The sequence below is a fragment of the Myotis daubentonii genome, chromosome 7 (assembly GCF_963259705.1).
Source record: "Myotis daubentonii chromosome 7, mMyoDau2.1, whole genome shotgun sequence".
Classification (NCBI taxonomy): domain Eukaryota; kingdom Metazoa; phylum Chordata; class Mammalia; order Chiroptera; family Vespertilionidae; genus Myotis; species Myotis daubentonii.
In genome coordinates this window covers 41,434,997-41,449,806 of record NC_081846.1, presented here as the reverse complement: position 1 = coordinate 41,449,806, position 14,810 = coordinate 41,434,997, and the positions used below count along the sequence as shown (strand labels likewise).

The following is a 14,810-nucleotide window of genomic DNA, read 5'->3' as shown; positions in this document are numbered from 1 at the left end:
TTTAAGTTTAAAAAATTTGGCTCTCAAAAGGAATTTCAATCATTGTACTGTTGATATTTGGCTCTGTTGACTAATGAGTTTGCAGACCACTACCGTAGCCGATTTGGCTCAGTGGAAAGAGCGTGGGCCTGCAGACTAAAGGGTCCCGGGGTCAATTCTGGTCAAGGGCATGTACCTTGGTTGCAGGCTCAATCCTAGGCCCTGGTCTGGGCACGTGCAAAGGTAACCAATTGATGTTTCTTTCTCTCTCTCTCTCTCTTTCTCTCTCATTCTCTCTCTCTCCCCCTCCCCCCCACTTCCACTCTCTCCAAAAATCAATGGAAAAATATCATCAGGTGAGGATTAACAAAAAAACAAAACAAAAAAAACCCTTCTGTACAGGCCATTGAAATTTCATGCTACCCCAACCTCCAACTCCATCCTGTGTCTGATGGACCCAGACTTGCAAGTCTACCTAGAAGCTCATTTTAACTTCAGCTCTAAATGCTTAGCTGGATCTGATGTTGGAATTTGCTCCAGAATGTTGCTCATACTTCCAGTGGGGTCCGACACTGCTTCAAAAGCAACTTCTACTTAGAATCTGTTGTAAGTGTGTCATCAAGCACCAAGAAACCTGTGATTTGCCTTTCTCCTTTTCTCTCAGGAAGCTGACAGCTGGGAAATTATAGAAGGGCTGAAAATAGGCCAAACCAATGTCCAGAGACCAGACAAACATGAAGGCTTTATGCTGAAGAAAAGAAAATGGCCTTTAAAAGGCTGGCACAAGGTAACATTTTCATCATATTCATCTTCAGCTCATCTTTGTAAATAGAGGATCTGATTTGGTGGGAAGCCAGGAGTATGGCTGTATGTGCAAACTAATTCTCTAGGCCTTGTTTCAGCCATTTGGGCTGCATGCAACCTGTAGTACCTGTTTAAGTCTGAGATCTGTAATATCTGTCTGCAGGGGGAAAATTATTTTAAAAATATTTTAAAATAACTTATTTTTATATTTTAAATTCAGTTTGTACATATTATTATCTACTCTGGGGGTTTTTTCCACTTAAATTAATATGTTCTTATTAAATATTCTTCTAAATGGAAGGTTTTAAAAAAATTCATGCATATATTCCACTGGATGAACTTATTGAACCAATTTTCCACGATTATGGAACCAATTCCCTTTTGCTGGATATGTACGCTATTTATGTCTAATTTTTTACTGTCATGATGTTGTGATGACCATCCAATGAATTTCTATTTACTTCATTGGGGTAACTACCTAGAATTATTGTTACCAGTGCAAATTAAAGGTGGAAATTCACTGACCTTGGAAGTTTGGTTATTACTCTTTAAACTATATGGTTTATTCTTTTCTTCCCGACCCCACATGCTTTTTCCATCCTCCAGTTTTAATTACAGAGAAAATATTTCGCACTTCATTGTTGCAGTGACCTGAGCAGCAAGACTTGTGTGATGCTGAGGAGGAATTTGTCCTCTGTTTTCAGTGTCAGCCCTTTGGCAGACCATCAGCACCTCAAATCACTGGAAGAACAGGCTCATCTACTTGCCACATCTGCCCATGGATTTCACCTCAGGGCAGACAGATTTATTGGCTGGTGGTAGCTGCCCATCGGCCCCTAGCAAGGAGGTTATGGATTATAAAATATTTGAAGAAATATACTTTTTCCACTTTAAGGGAAAGACTTGGCCTGGCTGGTGTGGCTCAGTGGTTGAGCATCGACCAGGAGGTCACGGTTCAATTCCCAATCAGGGCACATATCTGGATTCTGGGCTCAATCCCCAGCAGGAGGCAGCCGATCAAAGATTCTTTCTCATCATTGATGTTTCTATGCCTCTCTCCCTCTCCCCTCCTCTCTCTGAAATCAAAAGCATATTTTTTAAAAAAGGAAGACTTAAAAAATTAACCAATGGGAATGTTGCTCAATCCTCTATCTCTGAGGGTGAAGTAAAAGCAGGCCAAAGAGGCTCCCACAACTATTCCTTCTCACTTGACAGGCTCCCCTGAACCCCTAGTATTCTCCCAATGCCAGGATTTCTCTACCCTGTTCTTCCTTGGATTTTGATCAGCTTTTTGCCTTTTGTTCTGACCTTACCACTTCACAGTTCCTCAAATCAGTGGCCCTGCTACTCTCATGTAGGTTATCCCTGCTAAAATTCTTTAATAGATAGAAATGGAAAAATGGGTGGTGGGGGGGGGGAGGTCAAATAAACCAATTTGATTTGAATTGCAAACTTATTTAGCACTCTCAGTTCCTGTTTCAGCAAAACTGGCTGTGGTTCAACTGCAGCTCTTTCTGGACCATGCCTTTGAACATTTTGTTGCATAAGTAGTGGGAGGTTCTCCCTCGCATAACCTTTTCTCCTGGTCTCTAGTGCCATCAGATATTTATTCAAGTATCAGCCCATTTGACTGCCCAATTTATGGGAATCGAGTCATCAAGTGTTTTTCAGCTGTAGAGATTCTTTCTTCCGGTGCTTACTTGTTGCCACCCCTAACCTATAACAAAGGGGTCCCATGTGAGTTCCATGCAGGGTGTCCCTAGCCTGACTTCCTGCTACCTCAGCAGCTAAGAGTTCCTGAATCACATAAAAACTTCCCAGCAGAGTAATTTTCCAGCAACAGAAAGGCTCCCTACATCTGTAGAGACTTGAAGAGGGCACTGGACTCATTGTTTGATTGGGTCCTGGGAGCTGTTTGTTCTTTTGTCAATTGCCCTTGGAAAGGAAATCAACAACAGAGAGTTCCTGAGTGTTTGTGGAGCAAAAGTGGCTGCATGCATTTGAATTGGATCAGGAGTATATTAAAGGTGATGAAAATTGCCCAAAAATTCCTTCCCCCCCACCCCCCTCAGATTTTAAACCCTTAATGTAGTTAAGAAATACTTATCTCTTTTAATAATAGTACACTGCAGGAATTTTGCAAATTAGAGATGCAAACATATTGCTAAGGCAACTTTCCAGATCACTCATTAATCATAGACCCAGTCCACTGGCTTCTGTGACAGACATGAGCATTTCCAGAAATTACCCATGATACCCAGGGAAATACAGGACTGAGAAATTACCAAGCTCCTCACAGAATCTCTGTGACCTAACTCAGGTTATTCTTATTTCTCACTTTCAAAAAAAAAAAAAAAAATCCCAATATGATTCATTCAGAAAGTCTTAGCTACAGGTCCTGAGATTCACATCCTCCACCCAGCATAGCCACCCCTGTTAAGAAAAACCATGGTGAAAAGATTTCAGCTCCATTGCATTGTGTGTAAAAGAAACCAAGTAGGTTAACAGTACCCAACTTATATATTAAAATGATAAACACATTGTTTACTAAATGCCAGGCAACATTAACCCACACTTGTGAATGTCTTATATAATTTAAAGTACAATAACTGGGGGTTGTTTGGTTCTTGCAGCGTTTTTTTGTCCTGGATAATGGAATGTTAAAGTATTCAAAGGCACCACTTGATGTAAGTAGCACACAAGGCATGTGTCAGAGATTGATGTAGAATTTGCTTGAAGTGTGTACACACCACAGCTGTGCCAGCCTTGTGCCATAGTTACCAGCTTTGTTCATTTTTGTGCCTGTAACATTTAACAAGCTACCAGACTTCCATGCTGCATGGAAGGTGTGTTTTAGGCTTCAGCTCAAGCTAACATAAAATCTCAAACTGGTGCATGGAGATTTAATTTCACTATTGTGCTGTCTGTTGTTACAAGCAAGCTTAAACCTAAAAGTAACACACTAACAAAAATCAACTTTTCTGTCTTGGAGAGAAAAACCCAAATGGGCTTTTTTTTGCATTTTAATAAACTATGCTTTATGTGCTGTTTGAGATTTAAAGCAACCTTTGTTCTTGTCGATGTCCTTTTAATACCTATCTTATGAACTTCATTTCTATTTCATATCATACATTCTCTTATCTTGGGAATCCCAACTTACTAAAATTAATCCTATTTATTTTTCTTTACTGTAGAAAGTAGTTGTTTGCATGCAAAACTGGAAAATGCCCTCCTTATCATTGTGGTGTGGGGAAATAAGAGTTCCGTTTTGCTCTCATCTCTTCCATTGAATCGCTGTGTGTCCTTGGTCAGACGAGGGCAGCCAGAAGGAAGAGCGGGCTGCTCTGTGCTCTCTGGTCCCAGCTGCCCAGTTCTGTCCCAGCAGCTGTCTGCTAGCAGATTACTTGGGGATGGTTCTGGGCTGTAGGTCAAAGATGGACCACAGTTATTTTAAGAACCATTAACGATACATTTTTTGGGATATAAGTTATACAATTTAGAATTATAAAAAAGGGACATTATATGTTATGCCAGAAACAGGAGTAAGAGCTGGATATTCTTACTTACTGAAATTGGTGTGGAGTCATGGCAACTTCAACTGTCCTCAGGTTAAGGACCTTCACCTCAGAACCCGAACCTTTTTCCCTTTCTGGAGAGAAGTTAAAGATGTCATTAAGCTCACTTCCGTGCAGAAACACATCATCTATCCTTCCAGCCTCTTTACTAGTGTTTTAAATATTTCAGATTCAAAAAGGGAAGGTCCACGGAAGCATCGATGTCGGACTCTCAGTCATGTCTATTAAAAAGAAAGCTCGGAGGATAGACCTGGACACAGAAGAGCACATCTATCATTTGAAGGTGAAGTTGCTTTTCACCAGTTTCTCTGCCATTATCCGAGGAAATCACTTGCCTATATCAGTGGTAAACAGAGTATCGGTTTCACCATTACCTTCTCCTCTTGTTCATTGTTTTAGGTGAAATCCCAGGACTGGTTTGATGCGTGGGTCTCCAAACTGCGCCACCATCGCCTATACCGGCAGAATGAGATTGTGAGGTCGCCAAGAGATGCTAGTTTTCACATATTTCCTTCAACCTCCACAGCTGAATCCTCACCAGCTGCTAATGTTTCCGTCATAGATGGAAAGGTGTGTCTTAGAAATATAAAAGTCAGCCCAGAAATTGCTTGGAAAGTTATGTAGGCCCATAACAGAGTCTCATTTGACCAACCCAAAAGAGATGATTTTCTTTGTAAAGTAGCTCTCAGAAGACAGTAGTGACATTTGGCATCAAAGTTAATAACAAGTACGGATCAGGTGGATATGTGGATCACCGAGAGAATTAACAGTTGCTTTTCCTTTTTACGAATGGACTACAAACTAATTTTCTATAGCTTTTTAAGAATATTTGGAAGTGGGGCGAACATTTGATTAATTAGCACCTAGAAATTGATGTCTTCCTGGGTGGTAATAGGAAGACTACAAAGTTTTGAAAATGAAACTTGCTTTTTTGCCTTGAGATATAATACATACATGACCCAGGGAGAGATGAGTAAATTTTCCCCTGAGGTTAATGCAAGTGGGCTAGAGAATTTGCCAACAATCTGAGCAGTAGCCCACTAAGTCAGGCAGTGTTAGGCATTTGACATATATTCATCTCTAATCTTTAATATAGCGAAAGCTCAGAGACAGAACAAAATTTTTCCAGGTGTTACATGGCCATTGAACAGCTGAGCCAGGATCTGAATCCTCATCTCTCAGTTTCCTTTCCATTATTCTGGGTCCCAGATTGCGGAAGACTGAAGTTGTTCTTTGGACTGTAGTAAGAGTTCATTTTCTGTGTTGCTGAAAAACTAGAGGTGTTGCCTATTAAAAATCAAGGTTAAGACCACAGGCAGGGAGACAGCTGTTTGTGTCTTTGACTCGATAATTAAGTTTTCTGAACCAGAGCCACATGGCCCTGCCCAGGGGTGTTCCACCTTCCCACTTGGCACCTGATATTGAGAACAGGGACATCTGTGAATAACTGGCTGCCACAAGGAGCTGGATTTGCGAATGTTTCAGTGAAAATTACCCTTTCTCTATTTTCTCATATAAGGGTGTATATAGTACATATATCTAAGTTTTCCTTGCAAAGCATTGAAAAACATCATGGAGTAACTGTAAGACTAATCAAATCAGAGTAAATAAAACAATTCTGTGTTCAGTTTTTACTATCTCAATGGAAATTACTCAAGTATTTCGTAGGCTCTGAAACCTTTTGGGTTGTAGCCTTGGCAAGGCTGTTTAATCAGTCCTAGGAAGGAGGTGTTGGGCGAACCAGGAGATCAGAGGGTTAGGAAACAGGGCACTTACTGAATGACCCAACACAAGATGCTCAACATAACTCCCAGGTTTCTCTGAGCCTCCTTGCCTGCCTCCTGCCTTCTCCCCACAGGATAGAATGAATCCCAGAGTTAGTCCAAATTAAACAAGAAATGTATCCCTGCTGGATATTTTTAAAATATAAATGTTTAATCCTTTGATGGTTCCAGCTTCTGCCTGCATCTTTGGCACAGAGTGTTGATAAAAGATACATTATTTTCATCCCTTTTGTTATTTATTAAATCACTTGGGTGATATCCAAGAACAGAGAGCTGAAACTAAATCCTCCCCACTGTTTGCCTTGGAATAAGAAAGCTCTTTAGCTCTGGTTTTCATAGGAGATCTATTGCCCTAGTTATGAATGACATTCTCTTAGATCTAACTCAGTGAAAAATTCCCAATGCATTTATCAAAATGCAATAAAGTCTGAGGAGAGCTCTTAACACTGCTTGCATTCTGAGTATCAAGTCGTGAGACTTCTGAATGTTAATTGCTTTGTGGCCCAGTGTGGGTAACAAATAAGTCTGTGTTGGCTATGTATGTGCAGCCTTCACTTCAGAATAAATTAAAAGAGACACAGCCACTTGTAATAGAAAATTAAAAAGCAAAATTAAATATGGAGTTTTAAAGTTGTTTCAGCTTTTGGGAAAACAACTTTCTGCTTCCCGCCCCCCCCCCCCCCCACTGAACATTTACTGTACTCACTTTAGTATCTACATAGTTCATACAACTTTATTTCCCATAAAATACCTTCCATGGGAAGTATATCAGCTTTAAGTAATAAACTTGGCAAGACTACCTTTTTATATACTAGACTTTTCTGTATGCATTCAAAGCATTTGCAAGGTTACTTGCTGATGGATAATGTACAGCATTTAGGAATCACAGGTGACTACCTCGACCTTGAGCTGATCATGAGCACACAGAGAGCTTTTGTAAGGGGAAAGGCCTTCCATCATGAGTTGAGCCTGCAGTGAGGACATTGTATCCAATACGACTGATGGAGTAATTTAACATTATTGGGAATTTGAGTTGGCAGGTCCCTGAGAGTATGAGATATAACCTACTTGAGTGCTGTCCCATTCAGTGTCCTGGTATAACAGAGAAAGCAATTGATGAACATGTTGTTAGTGTTTGTGAATTTTGGCTTCACTGAGCATGTACCACATTTAACCAAGTGGCTTTCTCCATATTTTGATGGTGCCCTTTCTTCCTTTCTTTGTAAATGGTCTTTTGAGAGTACTTGTATTTTTTTAAATCACTTAAATGTACTGTTTCTGCTTAACTTCATTTTTTGTTGTTGTTTATTTTAGGTGCAACAAAACAGCTGTTCATGGCAGTCCCCCTTGCCATGCAGCAACAGCCTCCCTGTCACCTGCACCACCGGCCAGAGTAAAGTGGCAGCCTGGTTACAGGACTCGGAAGAAATGGACAGGTGTGCAGAAGGTTAGTTCTTACCCAGTGTGGGCTGTGAGCATAAGCCAAGCAACAGAAACAAAGGAGGTGAATCGTGCGTGCTGCACCTTTCACTTCCTCCACCTCCCTGAGGCCTCGACTTTTTTTTTTCCTTCTTATTTTTATACACCAGGTCCTTCTTCCCATGACCTGGGCTGCACCCTCACAAGTACTGAACCTGGTTTCGTCCTTACCCTGACCTCCACCCTCTTCAGCCTTCTCACTTCATCTCATTACCATTTCCCTTCTGCCTTCCTTAGCCTCCCAGTCCCTGACCCCTGGGGCAACCATGGGAGAAGTGCTGCCCAGGACTACCCTCCACCCTCACTCCTTGACTCTCTGCCCCATCACTCCATCACACCTGTGCATTGCCTTGCTTGCAATAAATAGCTAAATTATATTGTATCTTATATCGACAGTTACCTGTTAGAGGTGTTCCACTGTGGATCAGTTATGAAATACTCTGAACTAACACGTGATTCCCTCACTCTGCCATCTCTGAGCCTCTTAGTCTCCAGAAACCTTCTCCATCTGTAGGGTAATCACAATTATTAAGAAATATGAATATATTATTAACTGGATAGAAGACTCCATAGATAGGCAATGTTAGATAATCACCTCACCAGCACCTTGCTTATGATGTAATTTTGTTTTTTAAAAGGCAAGTTGAAGTGTAGGTTCCTTTTAGCCATTTTTTTCTCTCCTTCCCTCTCACCCCTTCCTTCCTTCTTTGCACTGCGTTTCTCCCTCATTTTTCCCCTTTTATCTTCTGGTTCCTGCCCTTCAGAGCCACTTTCCCTTGTTTTCTATAAAGGGAAGGAGATGGGCATACACAGGGGCTGCCTCCCCTGAAACGGGGAAGGGGCTGGAGCAGTGGAAGGCCACTGGCCTTTCCATTATTCGCTTCCTCCCCCCTCCATTGGGTGCTTCCCTCTCTGAAGAAATGTAAGGCCATTGATAGCCAAGAGTTCCCTGGAGGGACAATAGCAGCACTTGAGCAGCCAGCCTGGGCTCCATCCTGAGGCAGATGCTGCTAAAAGGAGGGACTAAGGTGTGGCCTGGCCTTCAGATGAATTGCTCTCCACAAACTGTGCAGAGATTCTCAGTCCTCTATAAAGAGTCTTAGTATTTACCTCTATTTTATTTTATAGTGACCAAAAAAAAAAAACAACAACCTTTTTTAAAAATCCGCCAAAATGTCAAAAACCTCCCAAACACAACTATCTTTGTCATTTGACCCAGCTAATCTTTAACCATATTTAACTGTAATATTTTGTTGCCTATACCAAATTTGTAACAATTCAGATCGTTGAGATTTAATGAGAAACAAAGATAATATAAGTGAAATTCTCACCAACTGCCACAAAAATAAGAGCGATCACTTTATAATTTTACAGATTTATACACATGCCTCTTCATAAACAGTACACATGCAGAAGTCATCACATAACTGGGAGCCATGTTCTTAATATCACTAATTGAGTAAATAATACTAATAACTCAATATCCTTGACGGTATTGAATTTCACATACTGAAGGTCCTTTTTTGTGTGATACTTCAATGTGCAGATCTTTAAACGTTCATTTTTAAAATATACAAAAAAATTAAAAATAAAATTAAAAGTTATTTCTTCATTCTAAGCCATTCAAACGGAATGGGCTTCATGCCCTGGTGATGCAGCTTCTGCTGGGCCCGACAGCACACTCTGAGAATCTTTAGTTTTGTTGAGTGTAACATCTCCACTAGATGTTAAAGCAATCATGCATGGCCACACTGTTGTGAGCTAAATTAAAGATAAATACATTCACCTCACTCTGTGTTCCATCTTATTTTCCTGAACTTGACTTTGCCTCCACCCATATTCCAAGTAGTCACCTTGTAAACTATTTGAGGAACAGGTAGACAGGCCCTTTTTTAAAAAATGTATCTTTATTGTGGAAAGTATTACAGATGTCACCCTCTTTTTCCCCGCGTTGGCCCTCCTGGTAGACAGGTTTTTAACAGTAAAACCATACAACTGCTAAAGTTCCCTGGAGTGTGTTTTTGTGAGACAAGGGCACCTGAGCAGACACAATTGGTCTGGCTCTCTACAATTTAATGGCTCTCTACACTAATAGCTGCTAATTTGCAGGAGTGCACTTTGAAGTCATCTCTTGATAATCAGTGGTTTTATGGTTCTAAGCCAGAGAAGGGTCTGTATGGGGTTTTTTCTCTTTCATTTGCCAGTATCACCATTATATATAAACACGGGTCTGCCTAATCATATTTGTCACTGTTTGGATAGATTACCACCACCACCACTCCTTGCCCAGGGCTAACATACTTTTATTTCTGGTTTTTGTTAGACCTTGCACACTGCCAGTCAAACCTTGTGGAACTTAGCAAACTCCTGCAAAATTTGGAAATACTTCAGAGAACTCAGTCAGCACCCAACTTTACTGACATGCAGGTAAACATATTACTGCTGGTAAAAGGACCTTAAGATATTAGCTCGGAATTTTTACTAGATTGTTCCATGAATGTTTAAGGTAACATTAAAGGGAAATAACTGCAATGTAGATTAGTTTCTATTCTGGAATCATTTTTAGTATTTTGGAATCTTGGTGCCATTGTAGTTAGATGTCTAATTTGAAATGTCTTACATTTCAATACAAACTAGAAAAAATAAAAATCTGAATCATTCTTCTATATTTGTGTTACATTAAAAATGATAGCTTTGAAGGTATAACTTAGATGCTCTGCTCTCAGCATTATTACCATCTTTTCACGTAGAAAAAAAAAATGCTACAGATCTCTAATCCTGCTTTCATTTTGGATAGCAAAAAAATAGATTTAAGTTCTCGTCTTTGCTTTTGAATCCCACTGTGCATCAGATAATGCCTTCTCCTGTCTGGTTGCTTTAGGTGTCTAACAGTGAGTCTTGACTAACTTGCTCTGCTCTCTTTGTCTAGGCCTGTTTTGTATATGTGTGAACTTAACAATACTTTGTTGCTTTTAACTGTTTGTATAATGTAGGCTAACTGTGTAGATATTTCAAAGAAAGACAAGCGGGTCACAAGAAGATGGAGAACAAAAAGTGTCAGCAAAGATACAAAAATACAACTGCAGGTACAGACTTTACTTTTCCTCCATTCATATTTTTGCTTGCTTTTATAGTCTTTACATATCAGTTCATGGAAATTAAAAGGTTTACAGCAGCTTAACTGCTTTAAACCCAGTGCTTTTCAGGCTGTTATATTATCCAAAATAGAGGTAAATCTATCCTTTGTACTCTGATCTAAGTAAAAAGAATTTAAAATAAAGGTAAAAATTATTTAATATGGATGTAAAGTCGTATTTTTATTCTGTTATGGCCTTAGAACCATTACAATATATCTTTTAAGAAGTCATTTTAAAAATCTCAACTGACTCTTCAGTGGGTTGTAATGAACACTCATTTTTATATAATAGATCTTGAAAGAGCCAAATTTTTACCTGTCAATAAAAGAGTGAGAGCTGCAATAGATTGGAAATCAATAAACCTGGGATCTAGCCTGATTACTGTGATTTCCTAGCAATATAATTTTATGCATTTCTCTGAAATTTTCTGGGCTTCTATTTGTTCCTGGGTAAAGTAAAGGAGTTAATGTAATGATTTCTGAATTCCCTTTCAACTCTAAAGTTTCATAATTCTATAAAATAGATATTATTTGGCCATCATCAATCACATTTAAAATCTGAACTGGAATCTTAATTGTTCATAATAAACTTAATTTAAATTTATTTTCAATGTTATTTATTTAATATGAATAATTTTAAAATAAGATCCTATTTTGTTATTTTATTGCAATGATACTAAATATGGTAAATGCCTAAAACATCTTATGCCATAAATCATATTATTTTTAGATCTATAAACTAGAATCTCTAATACTCTGATCCTAGCTGTATATTATAAAGGACTCTTGCCTGGCACAATCAAAATTCAACTTATGACTTTGCTTTGCTTTCTATTGCACTATAAATCAATTTATATTCTAATACAAAGGTAAAGGGAACTGCTTTGCGGAATTCGTCAATGTCTTCTGAATAAATAACTAATTCTTCTTTAATTCTGACTTTATTGATAACATTTTTGTGCCATAATTCTGAATGTGTAAATAACAAACTCTTTGTTGCTTTGCTTGCTAATCTGATGTTTTTGAAAATAAGTTTTCATAAGCACTAAAAATTTATGGTTTATTTAGAATGTCCACATTTTCTGAACACAATTTCTTGTGTTCCTTTGTTCAGTATGTTTTCCCCTCTATTCAGAAAATTAGTACTGTAGAGACAAATGTGCCAAATGACTTCACAAGAAAATTACCTAAAATTGCTTTTGGCAGTTCCATTTGTTTTGAGCACATGATTGTCTAGTTTTGTGGCTGGTTGGGTTTTTTTGTTTGTTTGTTTGTTTGTTTAAATCCTGGTGTCTATGGTTATTATAACCAGGTAAAGGAACCATTATAAAAATTGTTGATTATAATTAGCAATTATTTTAATCTTGTTTTTATAAGGTTTGCCATTGAACAGATTTCCATTCACAGCTGTTGTCTTGTTTGGTTCTCAGTGAGTCTGAGTGCAGTGCCCCTAGCCACCCTGTGTGGCCACGAGGCCACCATAGTCCCCATATAGCTCAGTTTTCCTGAAGGAAATGGGATGAACTCTGAATACCCACCGTTACAGGCTATGCTTTTCAATGTGAAGGAAGTTTATGAAGATTTTTTTAAGTCATTCGAAGAAATTATTTAAAAAAGCAGGCAAATAGGCTTCATTCATACCCCTGCAACATTTATTGGGGGGGGGGGGGGGGTTGGAGGGAGCTTTTTTGTTTTTAAGTTTTTATTTATGCTGTTTTGCTTTGCTTATGTTTTGCCAAAAGTATAACAAAATGGCCCTGTGGTTCTGGATTATTTTTGAGGGAAATTGGAATCAGTTCATCCCCACACTCAAAGAAAACTTGAAACTTATGGAAGTAGATTTAATTGCATCTCCAACTGGAAATAAACAGACTTGGGGCTAGCAGTAAGCTATTAATCATTCCCAGAGAAACCCTACTTCCAAATGGGCTGACTGGTAAAACAAAAGGTATGGTGGGGGAAGGCTGCAGAATTTGGTACCATCTCTGGACCTTTTCTGCTCACTCAAACCAACAGGCCTTCCAGGATCCCTTAGGCTGGGGAAACCATAAAATCAACCAGGAGTGACTATGATCAATATAAATGCCATTACTCATCAGCGTTTTACCTATACAAAGACATAACATTTATTTTTTTACTGTCGTGGGTTACCACCTCCTCCCACTCTAAGATACAGGATTTCCCTCCTGTTTTAAGTGTTTCTTGACCATGGGAATTCCATCTGATGGTGCCACGTTCTTGTTTGGGCCCATAGTCATCTCACTCCGTGAACCCCTTGCTCTGACAGTCACTGTTGCAGCCAACGTGAGAGGCTTTGTGAGTGGCTCATTTTCCATCCCGTTTGTAACGTTTAGAACACCAGCCATTTGTGAATGAACCTAGACTGTTGGTGGTAGCGGTTGTTGTTATTGCTATTGTTGTTATTGGTGCTTTCAGCATTCTGTAGCAGTTTTCATTTTGAAATAATTATAGAACAGATCATTTGAAAAATGGACCCCAGGAGAGTAAAAATGAACATGTTATACTGGTTCTTTAATTGATCATTCTTACATAGGTTGTTAGATTGTGCTATTGATTTGAATGTGAAGGTTATGACCGTATTTCCACGAGAAGCCACTGGGAAGCTAGCCTCAGGAGTCCGTTGTGTAACTCACTGAAGGCAGCATTTGTCCGAGAAGGCTCTGTGGAGATTACCTTTTAGAAAAAAGACTTCCTGTCTCCCCAACTTCAAGTTTTCTGATTCTACTAAAAATTCCAATATCATCCTTGCACAGTAACAGTTGGACTGTGTTTTAACTGCAAGAACAGAATGATTTTTAAAGGGTTGCTGTACAAAAGAGAGCTGCCAGTTTCCTGTGTTGCTAATAGCATGAATTACATACTAGATCCCTAGTTGTTGGAGAGGAGGAGTAATAGGAGGTATGAGTAGGAGATAAATTACTGAATATCGTTCATGTGTAGCCATCTTAGATCTCACAGATGCTCAGATTACACTGTAGGCTCAAAATAAATTCTTTTTTACTACATTAAACATACAGGGATTTTGTACAGAAAATTTTTTGGTGGAAAACAAATGACATATGTACATATCATATACGTACGCAGATTTAAGAACTTGGAAGAGAAATGTGATTGTAATTTGGCAACTATAAAGAGAATTGGAGATAAAGGGATTTAAAATATTTTTCTATTGTTAACGACTAAAGCAGTCTTGCTCTTTTTCTCTATCTGGGCTGTTTGGTGGCTCTTAAAGTGCATTTCAGTTAACTGACATCAAAAATATTGCTCACAGCCCTGAAGAGCCAGGATCTGGCCAATGGAGGCAGAGTTGAGTGGTTAGAAGGAAATGTCACTATTCCTTAATCCCGCCCAAGAAGAGAAAGAGAGAAAGAAAGAAAGCTCAGGGATTCTTCCACCAGTTTATGCACAGCTGCACATCACTGAATGAAACCTATGCTTTCAGGTTTTCATGGCTGATTTTTGTAGGCATTGTCCCCACACACTGAGAAAACTGAAGATTTTTTTTCTTATGCTATGGGGATCCGCTTGGAAAATTCTTCAGCCTGAAAATCCCAGCGCCATCCCTAATGTGGAATTTCAGAGAGCTTCAAAGGAAGGGTTTACCTGGGGAGTTGAAGATTTCTGCTCTCCCCGCCCCTGACTTTTTCCTCCCATCAGGAAACAAAAACATTCTGCCTGGCCAACCGAGAGCTCCCATGAGAACCTGTTCATTTTAATTTTTGCACATTATTTTTTTAATTACTTTTTCCTGAACTTTTTTTTTTTTTTGCTCCCATTTAGTGAATGCCTTTTGACTTCATATAACATGACGTTGCATGAATAAAACAGTGTGCAAATGTATTTTTACCTTGAAAGCACAAGCGATGTGTCAGTTTATGCCTTTCCATCTCTTTCTGGGGTGGGGGCGATATTAGCTAATAGACTTATGTGGTTGGTTATTCTGTGATGAGAAGGATGAACTTTTCTCACAGCCCGAATGCCCCTTAGAACTCTTTTTAATGCTAAGATTTAGAAAAAGTCGACTTCAGTTAA

General features: G+C 39.1%; 1 protein-coding gene across 13 annotated transcripts in view; it reads left to right on the top strand.

Moving 5' to 3' along the window:
- Positions 1-14,810, top strand: part of OSBPL6 (oxysterol binding protein like 6) — a 176,834-nt gene that overhangs the window by 124,063 nt on the left and 37,961 nt on the right. For 10 of the 13 annotated variants that reach the window (XM_059703964.1, XM_059703957.1, XM_059703959.1 and 7 more), the window contains 7 exons: positions 644-766; positions 3,417-3,470; positions 4,528-4,641; positions 4,758-4,928; positions 7,457-7,589; positions 9,945-10,048; positions 10,615-10,707. In XM_059703964.1, the coding sequence (XP_059559947.1) occupies positions 644-766; positions 3,417-3,470; positions 4,528-4,641; positions 4,758-4,928; positions 7,457-7,589; positions 9,945-10,048; positions 10,615-10,707 (792 nt within the window). The remainder of the gene's footprint in view (positions 1-643; positions 767-3,416; positions 3,471-4,527; positions 4,642-4,757; positions 4,929-7,456; positions 7,590-9,944; positions 10,049-10,614; positions 10,708-14,810) is intronic. The other 3 variants (XM_059703962.1, XM_059703966.1, XM_059703960.1) reach the window with 2 other exon arrangements.